This window comes from Protomyctophum parallelum, assembly GCF_964188405.1.
Source record: "Protomyctophum parallelum genome assembly, chromosome: 14".
In the NCBI taxonomy this organism is placed as follows: domain Eukaryota; kingdom Metazoa; phylum Chordata; class Actinopteri; order Myctophiformes; family Myctophidae; genus Protomyctophum; species Protomyctophum parallelum.
In genome coordinates, this window is record NC_139709.1 from 7838631 (window position 1) to 7854423 (window position 15793).

Below are 15793 nucleotides of genomic sequence, written 5' to 3' on the forward strand. Positions count from 1 at the left end.
CAAGCACGACGCAACGCATGTCGGACCAACGCGTGATTTGCGCACGTCGGACTTTGTGTGTCGGATAAGCGTGTGCGTGCACCCCCTACCTAAAGGTACACCCCTACAACCATATGCATGTATAGTAGTACTAACAGATATATAAACTCATGAAGGTGCATGGTGGCATTACTGGCAATAGGGTTTAGTTCACCACAGTGACCACACACATGCAACCATGGGTAGCACATACTGCAGGACAGGCAAGGCTGTTACCCCTTTAGTTCTGTGGACTGCAGCAAGGAGGGAGAGGACGAGGCCTGGGGGAGTCAAATCATAACATGATATGGAAAATAAGAAAGCTTCACTTGACAATACATAAAGCAATAATACAAATGCAATATGAGCAAATGATAATACACACTACACAGCAATAACACTGACAAACAGAACAGAAACATTGTGGATGGGTTGTGCATTTATGGGAAAATATGACAAGATAACTTTGCTGGTTATTAAAGCCATTATCAGCATCAAGAAAACCATCCAAAAATAATACAGATGGAAATGGTGCAGACGGATGCAAATAGTAAACATTCCGATGAGACACCCAAGAGGAAGGGCTGCTTAATAGTCAGAAAAAATGTAAACGACACGTGTTCCAAGCACTGAAAGGAATACCAATCCCAAAAGACTTCCTATTGCCTTATCAGTAATGATTAACTGTACACAGTAAAGTCCAGAGTGATCATTTAACTCCGAGTACGAGTGTCCATTTATAGACTCATGTAAATTAACACTAGCACTCATCATTATCACTCAATTATGTGACTCGATCACTTTAACCTGGCAGATTAAAAAAGCCGTCTTCCACGCTAAATAGCTTCTAAACCTCCAATGATGTGTTTTAGAACAACTCTTGTGCAATTCAGTGTGTTTAACAATTGCTAGCAATCCCCCTAGGACTGTGCCAAATTAAATATTTGATAAGCAAGCGCCAAGTCAAATAATATACGGACAAGGCAGGGAAGACACCACAACGACAATAGAAAGACTCAATGGAATAACTAGGCACTGACACATTGGCAACGGAGTCCTTTGAACAGCATACAGTACTCAGTACTGTCTAATAAGAGTGGCAAGAATAACTATTTATTAATGAATGTGCCAATGGTGCTTTTAAGATATCATATAAGGCGGTGGTTCCCAAACTTTTTCATGTCAAGGACCCCCAAATTGACACTCATTAGCCCACGGACCCCCCCCCCCTTTGAAAATATATGCCGAGGACCCCCCATAAGAGAAGATTTTCACGGTTCTAGCAGCGATTATCAACCCCAGTTTGACCTGAATTAGGCTACGTTCCCCTAGTAAAATCAACGTTAATTTAACTCTGAGAGTGTACAAATGTACACAACATTTGTAAGCTATCATTTTAGCCGGGGACCCCTGGAACTCCCTCAAGGACCCCTAGGGGTCCCCAGACCATGGAAATAATGGCAACCACGGCGGCACGGTTAGGCCCACAGTGTTGTAGATAACATGCATTCAGGTCAAAGGTCCGTTCTCTGGTTTACGGGAAAACGTAACACCTACTCTGAATATCTTCTTGATTATCGGCATGGCCTGACATTATCGGCATGGCCTGCAAACTATAACTACCTTAACTAATTTTTAACAAAACAGCTCTCTTTAAGCCACAAATCACACGAATGATTTTAAACTAAGACAAACTCTTGGCCTCTTCAAGCTGCCATTGTAGCTTTATCAAATGTCAAGGCTTGGCTTTGTAGTACTACTTAAACTCAGGAGTACTATTGATGAAGCTGCGTGCACTATGTGTGAACATCTGAACATCCATTCTTTCACTGATCTCATCTTAACCAACACTGTAGACTGTACCGTAAAGTAAACCTGCTGCTGGTACTATATCTAATTTCTTTGTAAACTGCCTATAGCCACAAAGACAACAACATACTGTAGACCCTGTGGTCAGTTGCACAGACACGACATCGCTCAATATGTTCAAGAGTTGGAAACTAATTAAGCAATAGCAGATCTACAAGCTCGTAGCACGGAGTGCCGCGCTACGAGCTTGTAGATCTGCCATCTTTTTAAATCAAAATGTAGCTCAAATATTTAAGTATATATTCTTTCAGAGCGAACGTTTTTAACTAAAATCTTTGCTTCAGGTGGGGGTCCCCTGGAGGCTGCAACTACATATTTTCAGATGGTGGTCGCGGCCAATTTCATATAATTCTGGGTGCTCTTGACATGAAAAAAGTTTGATAACCTCTGACACAGAAACCAAGGTTTAACTGTCAGGGTTTAGAAGCTTTGAAGATTTGTAGAATCAGCCTCAGGTCTAAATATCTTAAAAATGCTTATGTAGAGCAACTGAAAATAATGAAGGGAGAGCGACAGATGCGATAGAGAGAAATGTCACACGTGTGTGCAGGGGTGTGTGTGCAAGCTAGCAGCAGCAGCACACTTACAGAACAACTGTAGCCTTCCATACGCTGTGTAGGGGGCGGGGTCACAGAAGTGAAAAAGTACAATAAGAGCTGAACATTTTGTTCCCTGACTGAGCCTTTCCTACAGTGAAACCTCCGTGAGATGTGCCAAAAAGCACACACTCAAAAACACACCCCGAGCTAATAACGCAATCAATTACAACGACCAGAACGAACCCCGTGGCTTTTTTTTTTGTTTAAAAACGAGATGATGAGCTGTATCGGCGGCGCTTTCAGAGTAGAGTGCGCTCACAAAATGTTGGAGCTGTCGCTCGGATCCACGTGCGCACCAACGGTCTCTACTACTTCATGCTAACGGTGTAATAACTACACTGCTACTAGTTCAAGTTCAATAGCCAATGTCGACGACGTGAAATCGGGAAATAATAACAACAATCAATCAATCACACCAGCTTTGCAAAGTATAAGAAACGTAGCAATGCAATGGGCACCATTAGAACCATTTAGGTGTCCCGCTTGCTAATAACAATGCATTGTGTACACAAGGAGGAGGAAGGGGGGGAGGGTGTGTGTGTAGCATGCGTATGAGAACACAGAGTACCCGAGCTAGCATCAAACCTTCCCTCCTCTAACGACCCCCCCTCCTCAACATTTATTTACTATAAACACCAGAAAGCCTGGCTGGAACTGGGCTGATCTGCACCCTGTGCATAGCCAGTTAGCCACGTGTCACTATAGTGTGTGTGTGTGTGTGTGTGTGTGTGTGTGTGTGGGGGGAGGGGGGGGGGCAGTGGGGACACTGTAGAAGTTTAGGGGTGACGTTTACATTAAACCTGGACCATCTGTGATGATGATGATCTTGAGTGACCGCGAAACGCAACGTTCATTAATCACAATCAATCATAATAACAAATCGATCATCATCAACATGAAAACAATTGCTGAGAGCTTTAATTAATGTTCATAAGGAGTTCCACAAATCATGAACCAACGCTCAGTCTTTTGGCGATGACGTCAGTGTATTATTTCTACAACAGATAACGATAAAGTTCAAAGTGCAAGTCTAGCTAGCAGCTTCATCGTCTACTTCATCTCTTTATTACGAATACAAAATAATAAGCTGGGGGGGGGGTCCCTCCCTGGGTGAAAAGGAGAACGGGGACCCCCCCAGGAGCCACGTATATACCCCCCCCCCTCTCTCTCTCAATGACACGTGAGCATAAGCATTTTGGAAAAGTGACTAGGCTAAAGAGTAGTGGGAGGGGTGATGGGATGGTGGAGGGGGGTAGGGTAGGAGCATGTCGTCCCACGACGAGATCCCATCATCCCATCCTTGATCCACACACACACGCACGCACCCGCACAGCCTTGATGTCTGCGTCAGCGTAAAACGCCTCACAACCTCATTAAACGGTGCGATAATCGTCCATAGCAGGAGGATAAGCTAAGCTGCAGGCAGCAGGCCTGTAGTACAACACGGTGCTGTCTGTCTGTGTTGCACCGGCCGCGGGCGCTTCATCTCGGGCCAAGAGGCTTGACAGTAAACCGGTCCAACGGCCCTTTTGGGTGGGTGGGTAGGTGGATGCCCGGGCACAGCGCTCGCGGCCCCGGCGGAGTCGCCAGGGGCAACCCGGAGACCCGGACACTTTGTATGCAGCCAGGCGTGCGTTAACATAACAACCGATGCAATGCAAGTGTACACACGTAGTACTGCCTCCCCAATGACAACCGGCTGTTTAACACTCACAGCTACTACATTATAGTACAGGTGCCTACGGGCACAAAGAAACCATATGGATTGTTGGTTGCTTTGAAACGTTTAACAAATAACACTAATAATAACCAAGAATAATAAAGTAACTTCAAACGCTTTGCAAAGCGCAGCGTTAATACTAGTCAACGCTTAAAGTGTCGTTATGCAACATGGAGTGGCGCCCCCGGAAACCATGGATCATGATGTATGGATACTATTAGTGGTGAAATGTGCTTTGTAAACACAGAAGTATAAGGATTTAGAAGAAGGCCTATGTGGTCTAGACTAGTCTACTATGCAGAACATCATTCTAGAATAAAGCTATAAGTGGGGGGATGTTGGGGGGGGGGTGGGTGAATGAAATAGACGCTCGGTTAACTTTGAAAAGGCCTCGTTCAGTTCAGTGGATGGAGGTTGCAGTGCATCTGCTGCTAGGGTGGGTGGGGGAGGTGGGGGGACAATAACAAAAGAATCTACGCACCTTTGGCTTTTACGTGCGTTCTGGCGTTTTTCCTCGGAGCCATGCTGCTGTCTGTGTGTCTCGGCGGTGCTGTGAGGAGTGAAAAGGGAAATGTCTAGACCTGGAATGAGTATTTCTATCTAGCCGAGAGAGACAGTAGACGAAGGGGGGAAGGAAGGCGGTCCGGTTGGTCGGTCGGGTACAAATCAAAATCTCCCCTCCTTTGCCTCATAAAAAGCCCAAGTCCATAGCAACCCTGTCCGTTGTTTTTTTTGATTGGCAGCGCCCTCCGCCAATGGCCGGGCCCGCTGCGCAAAAGTGGGCGGAGAGACGGGCAATCCTGGAGCAATGGGGCCGGGGATCTCACTGGCTTATTCAATCGTGTGGATAGCCATGGTGTTTGGACCCGCCTCCTCCCTCCCCTCCCCCCTACCAACAGACCACGCCCCCACGCTCTCTGGAACGTGGCAAAGATGGTAGATATGGCAGATTCACCGCTGCGCTGCTATCGCGTTGCTTGAGCTACGTTGACGCTCTCTTATTCAAGATAACGCCAGAAGAAGTCGGAACATATTTATTTTATATAGCAAAAGGTTAACTCAACAATAAACCATCGACTGGTGAACCTACGACTGTACCTACTACCTAATATTCATTGCAGGCCAATCATTGTGGGGAGTGTGTGTCTCTAAATGGGATGAGTTGTAAGTAAATATACTTTGCAGCTTGGTGGAGATGAGTGACACAACCCTGGCATCGCGAGATGTGGTGGCATGTTTATTGGTTTATTGAAGAGAGGACTGAGCTTGAATGTATTGCATAACAGTCAGTAATCTCCGAACAGCGTTTGCCTTTTTAACTCGCATATTGCTCGCAAAGGCACCGTGCATTTGTACGCCACGGGGGAAAAGGTGTGTGCAAAGCATAGTTTGTTCCACTATCTTTCTCGTATTGTTAAAATCATCCAACTCTTCAAGGCAGCATTGTCTGCGTCTTGCCTTCAAGCTGTGCAGACTGCGCACGCGCATTATTACAGACAAAAGACTGGGTGTTTTTCGTAGTAGCAATTACATATGCAAAAATATATATGTATGAATCAATGCTACTTCTGTATTTCTATGCTACTTCTGTATTTCTACATGGAAGCTAAGAGATGAAAGTCTTCATGTAACATAATATTTCTGTGATATTTTGGAGATGTAAAGTGTAACACATATGGTTATTAAACTGCCACACTCCCCCCCCCCGCCCCCCCAAAAAAACTCCTCCTCGGGGGTCAGAATGAGCTGCTCTGGCTTCTCTAGGGCCACATCATCCTTATAGGCTACCATGATGGTTAACATGTTTACCTCCAACCACCCACGTAGTCTACATAGGCTACTGTATGATGTGATTTGTCTTGGGGCATCACACACAGGAACCAACAATTTACATAGAAATAATAATGATTAGTAGGCCTATTATTATTATTATAGGGGAAGGTTAATTGAATGTCACCCTGAAAAGGCTTGGGAACCACACCAGACACCAGTGAGCTGAACTCAAACCAGCTGGTCAATGATTTGGGTTTAATGGGGACGTGTCAAAGTCATTCATTCACTGAGCTGAAGTCAAAAGTCTTTTCACACCGGTCTGCTGCTTAAACATGAAATTCAAACAACTTGGCAAGTCGTTTCCTGACAAGCTTGCTATCCTGGGGTTCTATCTACTGACCAGGTGGTTCTGCCAGGCACGGCAGAGCTCCATATATCATTTCATCTCCCCCTAGTACCTGTAACCTCCTACACAAAATACATGAAAAATGAGTTATTAAAAGGTGAAATGATTACACTGACACAACTGAACAGATGCAAAGTCAACCTGTCATCAAGAGAAGCGACCCAAACAATATCTATCTACACTCTCAGATATTCACTGATTGTATATTTGTACATCTTTAAATGTTCTGATGAATTGAAAATGGAGGACCCTGCTGTAAACAATTAAGTCTTAGTGCTTTTTCTGGTTTTATCCTCGTAGCAGATTTTGTATTGACCTGTACTTTCTTTTCAACTGTGCCCATTCCATTATATAATCTGTGAATAAGAATTTAAATCAATCATGTAATATGAAAATATTTGTTCCCTTCACTATAAATCCTTTTTTGTCTTTCTTTTTTTTTCTTTTTTCGGGGGGTATAGCACTGGGATAGAATGTGAGCAAGTCTTAAACAACGGTGGGAACAAATTGTACCATATGTAGCATGTATGTTAAAAGTAAGCCTTGTGAAACCTGCCCTGAGGTCTTATCTATTAGGGCCTCAGTGCATGGAAACCTGACATATGTGCAGTGTGTACAAGGTCATGCACCACCACCACCACCATGGTTGGTGGGAGGACTCCGAGATAATGATCAATGGGGAGGTGATTCATCATTCAATATCCATATTTAGCAGTGGACAGTTCAGTTCCACTCTCCGGCCCTTTCACAGTCACACAGCGACACACCGCCTGAGTGTCACACACATTTGGCGCTCTTCTTATATAAACACATGCCCAACTCAGACAATAGAGCTGCAGGCTCTCTCTGTCTCTCTCTCTCTCTCTCTCTCTCTCTGTGTGTGTGTATTGTGTGTGTGTGTGTGTGTGTGTGTGTGTGTGTGTGTGTGTGTGTGTGTGTGTGTGTGTGTGTGTGTGTGTGTGTGTGTGTGTGTGTGTGTGTGTGTGTGTGTGTGTGTGACGTGTGTGTGAGAGAGAGAGAGAGAGATAGCTGGGGTACTAGGACAGTAGTTCTCACACACATACAGTACGTATGGTTGGATGATTGAGATGACAACAGGATCCAAGATAAACAAGACTTTGAATTGACTTAATCCCCCTAGCTGTTAGCGTGTGTGTGTGTGTGTGTGTGTGTGTGTGTGTGTGTGTGTGTGTGTGTGTGTGTGTGTGTGTGTGTGTGTGTGTGACATAGACAGAGATGGGGATCTCTCTGTCTGCCCTAACAGCAATGATCTAATCATTTGGATGGAATGTGGTGCCTTTTGAATGGTCAAACATTTTGATTGGCTGAAGTATTTATCTATATTGAAACTATGTGTCTCCCTCTGCTGGTTATGACAGGCATGGTTACTGCTGCGGTACCAGAACCAATGCTATTATACAGAACATGGTATGCATGTTTTCAAAGGGAACAATGGAACATTGTACTGTGGATAATAATAGCGGATACATATTATGGTGAATAATGACTCACCTGATCATCACTGTTTTCCACCTCTGTAGATCAGTGATATGTTTTTTTTTGCACCACTGGACTATCAAATGTGCATTAGTTTTTATACAGAGGTGGACAGTAACTAAGAACATCTACTTAATATAAGTACTGTATACCTAAGTTCAATTTAGAGGTATTTGTACTTTACTTGAGTACGGTATGTTAAATCTTCAGTACGTTTTACTTCTACTCCACCTCATTTCAGAGGCAAATATTGTACTTTTACTCCACTACAATTATTTGAAAACTTTAGTTACTAGTTACTTTGGAGATTTTCATTTAGATTAGAAAGCACATACATACAGCAGATCTACAAGCACACAATGTGTCGCATCGCAACACATTGTGAGCTTGTAGATCGGCTATTTTCAAAATATTTTGTACACATTTTAAACTTGTGAAATGGGACATTCTGCAATACGAGTACTTTTTTTAACTGTTTGATGCCGTACTTTTGTACTTTTACTTGAGTACATTTTTAATACGGGACTTGTACTTGTAACGGAGTATCGATCTACATTGCAGTATTTATACTTTTACTTAAGTGAAACATTTGAGTACTTTTCCCACCACTGCATATATAGGCCTCACTCACAATTATGCTTGTTGTATGAGATGTATAGCTGATGCAAGCTCGCAATGCATTTCCAATGGGAGTCACATGGTTTGACACAACATTTGTGTTGTATGAGGGGGAGGGGGGCAGTCAAAACACAGCTGAAAGCCATACAACAGCTTGTAGTCCAAAATGTTGTATCAAACCATGTGACTTCCATTGGAAATGCATTGGGCCATGACACTTACATCTAGCATGCATCAATGTTGTATGCTAGATCGAAAGGTGTGAGTGAGGCCATAGTTGTCAATGGACCATTCTTGCTGACACAGTCTCTGATGACGTCCTGCACTGGCATAGAGGCCTACCTACCATACGGGTACTACTCAGTCAGCTCTTCTGTGTTTCCTTGCACATATAGCATTAATGCACGAGCATCATTGAATTACCTGATGTCTTTCCCATAGATCTACACAGACAGAGATGTCGATTTTTGGCACTGTTCCTATAGAGAGTATGCACATGCATGAGTTTCCCATCAGGACACGACCCCCTCATCTGGACTGAGTGGCAAAACATTGAGCAGCATGGCGTGTTGGGAGTTTGGAAGCGCTCGTTGGAAATCACTCAACCGCCCTGCGGTACTACCTGTTTCTAAATATCACATAATGCAGGAGGCAGCAAAATGTTGTGTTATTAAAAACAAGCACTTCCAAACACTGACACAAAAATAATCAAATGCAGGGCAATTCTTGACAAACTCATAACGTTTCTACAGTGGATTTTCATGAAACAAAAACTGTGCAGATAGAAAGAGGATAATTCAAGCTTTTCGTTCAGCTGCAATGTTGGTGAGTTTAACATTGTTTAATGCAATCAGACAGGACTTTTCTGTTTGGATGAATGGGCTGTCATGGACAGAAAGTACTTTTTTGCCACTCAGTGGGCGTTCCCACATAACTTCCAGGTACGATGATGTCACACGCATACATCAGCCACTTGGACAGTCTTTGTGGCTGAAACTCCTTCCACCCACAATAATGAACCCTGTTTCCTAGTCACTCAGAACTTTTCTCCTGTCATTTTAATCCAAAATCGAGGTCAACTTGCATGGGTCTGCTCAGCATTTCTGTATAGCCTATATATGTCCTATGCCACGTACAAAACAAAGCATGGTCAAATGTTAATTGCCGAGTACTACAGACAAAAAACAGTTTAAGTCCAAATTTTATTCTGACCCCTCCACGGAAAGTCCTCGTTGTCCTGACCCCTTATCCATCATTTATACATTATGGATAATTAGTGTGGACTTAAACTGTTTTTCGTCTGTAGTACTGCAGTGCATGCACAAATGTTTTCTATAATGATTCTCCACTCATGCAGGTTTTTGTTTATGTCACCCTTTTGTATTAATTTAACCTCACATAAGTCTGTCCCTGCAATTGCAAGACAATTTTGAGACAATGTAGGCCTATAGGGTGCTGCGTTCCGAATTATGCTATGCTATAATACAGCCACAAGGTGTCGCTTAAGTAACATCTGGTGCTAAACAATGTTGTAACTGGTTTGCTGGCCATTGGTAATAAACAGACAGCAACATAACTAGATAAAAGGGGAAGTAGATTATACTAATTTGTTTAACAATAATTCTTATTTTTTCCAGCGGATTGAGCTGGCCTCCTCTGTCATACCTCTGGTGGTCTAGTTCTAGTAGAGGGTGTGTGTGTGTGTGTGTGTGTGTGTGTGTGTGTGTGTGTGTGTGTGTGTGTGTGTGTGTGTGTGTGTGTGTGTGTGTGTGTGTGTGTGTGTGTGTGTGTGTGTGTGTCCGTGGGTGAGTTAGTGATACATAGGCCTATAGACAGAGATGGGGATCTCTCTGTCTGCCCTAAAAGCAATGATCTAATCATTCGGATGGAATGTGGTGTCATTTGAATGATCATACATTTGATACATAAACTGATAACAAATGTAACTATTGTCTAATGATCATTGATCAGAGTAGATCAGACACTGTCAGAATAACCTTACATCAAGCTGGCCATTACAATAATATGACCGTAGTTTAACCTCTGAACATTCAACAGTTTATCTTACACATGCTATACTGTCTCACACTTAACTGCACAAAATATGTTTGTACTGAAATTATTTAACAATTAAATAGTCTTTTTTCTTTTTTCCTTGCTTGGCTGCATTTCACCACTAAACCCCTCATCCCTAAACCTCTTTGCCTTTTTTTTTTACTATTTTGCTAAACATTTTTGAATAGTTAAAATGGACAGTGTACAAGCTCACAACGTGTCAATGTAGATTCAAAAATGTTTTTCAAAATAGTAAAACAAGGCAAAGAAGTTTAGGGATAAGGAGTTTAGCAGAGACAAAAATGGAGCCCTACGTCTTCTATTCCCTGCCAGGAGAAACCTGTCTTTCCTGGGGTTTTGTGGAAAGTTACACAAGGTGTCCAGTGACACAAGGTGCCATGCACAGACTGGCATAGACAAGATGAGTCACAAACACAGACCTTTGTGCTAGGTAGAGCATGAGGAAGCACTAACTGAAATGCGTTGTTCACGTCATTTTGCATTTAACATCCTTGTTTGCACAAGCCTATTGTTTTTTATGCAGTGAGTGTGCAGTTACTACAGCATCACAATCATTTGTGGCTAATTTTGAGTTGTTATGGGTTCAGATTATATCACTGAATACACAAGTATAGCCTACCAGGATATACTGAATTATGTAAGAACACTTGAGCACACTTCATTTACTGTCCTTAAGGAGGAGACAAGTCTCCTGTGGAGAATCTTGAATGTAAACCTGGGCGTTGTTCTCTCCCACTACAGCTTTTTTACATGAATCTTGACCGACATAATGACGTGCTAAGCTTTTTCACTTTACTATTAACATATTTCATAGTTTTCTGAACACACTGGGATCTTATAAATGGAGATAATAAATATAGTATCATTATTGTCTCCACCAGGCCGAAGGCATGTGGGGAGAGTATGTTTTGCACTCCGTCCGTCCGTGTGTCCGTCCGTGTGTCCGTGTGTCCGTCCGTCCGTTAGCAGCTAATCTCTGCCACCGTTAACCCGGTCGATGCCAAATTTTGCACACACACTCCCTGGATGCCAACGATGAACCTCTGCCCCAAACTTTCCAGAACGGCCTGTTATAGCGCCACCAGGAGGCCGCTTTGTGCAAAACAAGTTTTTGCACAGTACACCTACAGATTTTGTCCAAACATCACGCAAATTGGTACACAGTCTCTCTAGAGCCATTCAACGAAACGGGTCTTTCAGATTTCTCAGACTCCATCCTGATTGGTTAAGATTGGCTTCCAAAGTTCACAGGAGTGCTCAAAAAAACAAAATGCTGCAAATCATGAACACATCGCATGATTTCCTTGAAATTGTGCACCCACATTCCCACTAGGCCGAGGACGAAATGCCACATGAACAATTTCAACTCAGCCTCAAGGTGGCGCTATAACTGGCCGAAAAGTGTTTTTACCTCTAACTGCACAATCTGTGGATCACTTTGTATGCCAACTCCCTAGAGGCCAAGGAAAAACCTTTGTCTGGAATTTTTCACATCTGCTCTTTATAGCGCCACCAGGAGGCCCACATATGTAAAACACATTTTCTATTATTACTCCTTCAGATTTTATCCAAATTTCACGCAAATCGGTACACATGATCTCCATAGTCATGTGATCAACACAGGTTTGTTTGATTTCTCATATTCCAAAATGATTGGCCACGATTGGCTCCTACAGTTTTCAGGAGTAGCAAATGGCCACAACTCCTCACGAGTCAACGCAGCGTCCGATTGCGATGAAACTGTGCACGCATATTCCCACTAGGCTGAGGAAGAATCCTGGTGGAGACCTGTGCCGATTGGCACTTTATCTAGTTACCTTATATTAGACTCACAGGGGAAATTCAGTTTGTCAGCTTCACCTAGCTGATGGCTGCTCAGATGGTTATAAAGAGCATTTAGGGGGGGTTACTGTATGTGTCTGGTTCAGGGACACTTCAACACATAGACCAGGGCCGGGAGGCGAACCGGTGAAAATATGACAGCATTAGTTTTGCACGAAGAACACTCATTGGGCTAAAGACAGCCATAGCTGTCGTCACAAATGTGATGAGGTCATGGCAGAGTGTTTTTCGTGCAAAACGAATGTTGGAATGGGTTCAGAATCATGAAACCCCCCTAGTTTGATAAGTCACATGCTACTTAAAGCATAATGGAATTTTGAAAACGTTGCCATATTGTAAATGGTATGGACACGTATACTGTAAGTGGCGATAACTGCATTAAGTTACTGAATTGGAAGATGTATCATACCAAAATCTAAACTAGAGACCTGTAGGAATAAAAATAAAAACACTCACCTTAAAGGTTTTATGACATTCATTTTCATTTATTTTTCTTTTTTCTTTTAGGTTTTATGACCTCAATTACACCCAAAAAACCTGAACTTTGAACATTCAGTGGATTTTCTGTGGTCTGAAGTTTTCTTTGGGTTTTTTTGGGCCTTTTGAGCTACAATGAAAACAGGCAACGCAGTGACATCTGCTGGCAAATCCCATTGACATATATGGGATTTGCAGTAAGTGATGTCACTTACTGCTGGCAAATCAGAGCACCTGTTTGAGCCAGAAAACCCCAGATCACAGAAAATCTACTGAATGTTAAAAGTTCATGTTTTTTGAGTGCAATTGAGATTAGAAAACCAAACAATTCCAAAACCTTTTTTTTAAATGTCACAATCCCTTTAAGTGGTACCAATTTGTGAAAATATCAGTGTTGGCCTCTGCACTAATACAGAAATATACAAAATACAACTATAGGAGTCACACATCAGAGACAGACGTCCCTATAGGGGGTCATACCTATGTTCCCTCAGCTCTATGTTCCCTCAGCCCCGAGGTGCGCTGCGGGTCGGGAGAGGGTTGCGGTTAGGTTTAGGTGTCTGCCCCGGGGGTGCACTGCGGGTCGGGAGAGGGTTGCGGTTAGGTTTAGGTGTCTGCCCCGGGGGAGGTTAGGGTTAGGGTGAGGGAGGAGGTAGGTTGTCGTAGGCTGAGGGAACATAGAGCTGAGGGAACATAGGTACGGTCCCATCTATAGAAGCCTAGCCAAGTAGCCATGAAGATGGAGGAACAATGAACACAGTTTTGCTTTAATTGGAACCACACCTGTTTTCACACAACATAATGAAGGTGTGAGATGCAAGGTGTGAAGATAACTGCATAACCACGGGGTCCCTGCAGGTTATTACATTCTGAATAGGCCTTTCCCCTCAACACCTCCCAGCCTCAACAGAGATTCATATGCTCTAGTCTAGTTAGTAGGGTCTAACCCCAAAGAAACTAGGCGGTTTAACTTCAAGTTAAATTATGTGTTGGTGTTTTTAGAATTGAAGTGCAGTTGGAAGTGGACAAATAGAACTTAACTCAATAACTGTTCTTTCTGCTCAATCCATTTCCATAACGTGATCTAATGAAATCCCGGAAACTGACGAAAGAATTTAGACTGTTGATTAACGTCTTGCACCAACACCACAGTTTTCATCACAGCTGCCTTCTGAAACATGTTCAAACACACTCCCAAGTTAAATATGGTACACTGCTACTGGTCTGGACCGGATGATTAGGTAGTAATAACAATACATTTACCAAAACTAGCTCAGGAGGATACAAGTAGCCTAAACGGCTGTGGTCAATCACTAAATTCGCCATAATCCCACACCAATTGTTCTAAAGTTAAACCACCATAGCATATGGAACTTGACAGGTCCGGTGGCCATATGACACAAGCACTGTGCACATACATTCTGATAAGAGATACATAATGTACATAATAGTGAGTGAGAGTTAGTACAATGAGTGATTATTTTGTTTTCTTTCTTTCTTTTTTAGATAACCAGATCCCTTTGAGCTTCGAGTGAATTTCATTGAGGGGATCAATAAAGTGGAATCTATTCTAATCTAGTACTCCCTCCAGCAATGTCTGGGGAGCTGAACAAATTAAGTATTCTTTTAATATATGTCTCTGCACACAACATGCAACAAATAAATAAAGAACCTTAAATCTTGAGCTGATTGACAAGTGTCCATTTCCCCCCCCAACCAATATGTGTCAAGTTTTAGTATGTTGGTTAAGCCTTAACCAACATACTAAAACTTGACACATTAACCTTAACCGTTAAGGTGACCCACATAATATGCAATGTTAAAGCTTCCCTACTGGCTTCACACCTGTGTTGTATGTCTTGCCTGCCCACAGTTTCCTGTCCTCATAATAATACTGCCATTGTACGATACATCATCATTCTACAGTATCTACATTGAAATAAAAATGGACTACCCTTTCCATCAATGTGTCAATGCCGTCTATGTCATTCCATTCTATGCATGACTGTTCAATATGGAGCACAGACTATACCTAGTCTGCACTAGGGTGTCCAAACTCCAAACCTTTTTCAAAGGGGGCCATATTAGAAAACACCCAAGGGCCAACTACATCTCCTGACATAACTTCGGACTGTAACAAATTATCATACATATGCAACACATTTAAACGATTCTATTTAACTATCAATATTTAATATTAATGTTGTTTTGTCAGGTGTGTGCTGTGAACAAAAAGTGTAATTCAGCCCCTTTTCACATAAAATGTAACCAGACGAGCAAGGTAAAAAACAGAAAAAAAAACGGCAAAACGCATTCGTTGTTGTGCTGTCTGCTTTGCAGCATACCATACCTACATGATAAAACAATAAAGTGCCTTAAAGGAATTGGTATTCTCTTGTTTAAACGTTACTTCCTCGACCATGCACTCGGTAAAATGCTCAGAGAGATTGAGACAAATTGGAGTCATGCATACTTCCTTGATTTAGATGCGTGTGATAACGAAAACTAATTTCTGGGCTTGACAGCCCATACATCCAAACAGAAAAGTCCTATCTGATTGTATTAAATTACATTAAACTCACTTTTTTGAGGGGCAGGCAGTAGGCTGACAGGAAATGGGGGAAAGAGATGGGGGAGTGACATGCAGTGAAGGCCGTCGGGATCGGGAGTCGAACCCGCGGCACACTGCCAGACTCAGGCTACCGGCAAAGGTGCCTGGACCGCTGAGCCACGGCCCAGGCCACTTGGGCACTCACTTTATGCATGCACATAAGGTATGAAGCCCTATAACATTTGTCCCAGGGCCGCATTTGGCCAGCGGGCCACACTTTGGACACTCCTGACCTAGTGGCTTCAAGGAATACACATGCAAAGAATAGTTGGTCACATTGAGCATTT

General features: G+C 42.8%; 1 protein-coding gene across 1 annotated transcript in view; it reads right to left on the reverse strand.

Moving 5' to 3' along the window:
• Positions 1 to 4870, reverse strand: part of asph (aspartate beta-hydroxylase) — a 43766-nt gene extending 38896 nt beyond the window's left edge. The window contains exon 1 of the mRNA XM_083782486.1: positions 4688 to 4870. Coding sequence (XP_083638612.1) covers positions 4688 to 4730 — 43 coding nt within the window. The 5' untranslated portion in view covers positions 4731 to 4870. The remainder of the gene's footprint in view (positions 1 to 4687) is intronic.
• Between the last annotated feature and the right edge of the window lie 10923 nt (positions 4871 to 15793).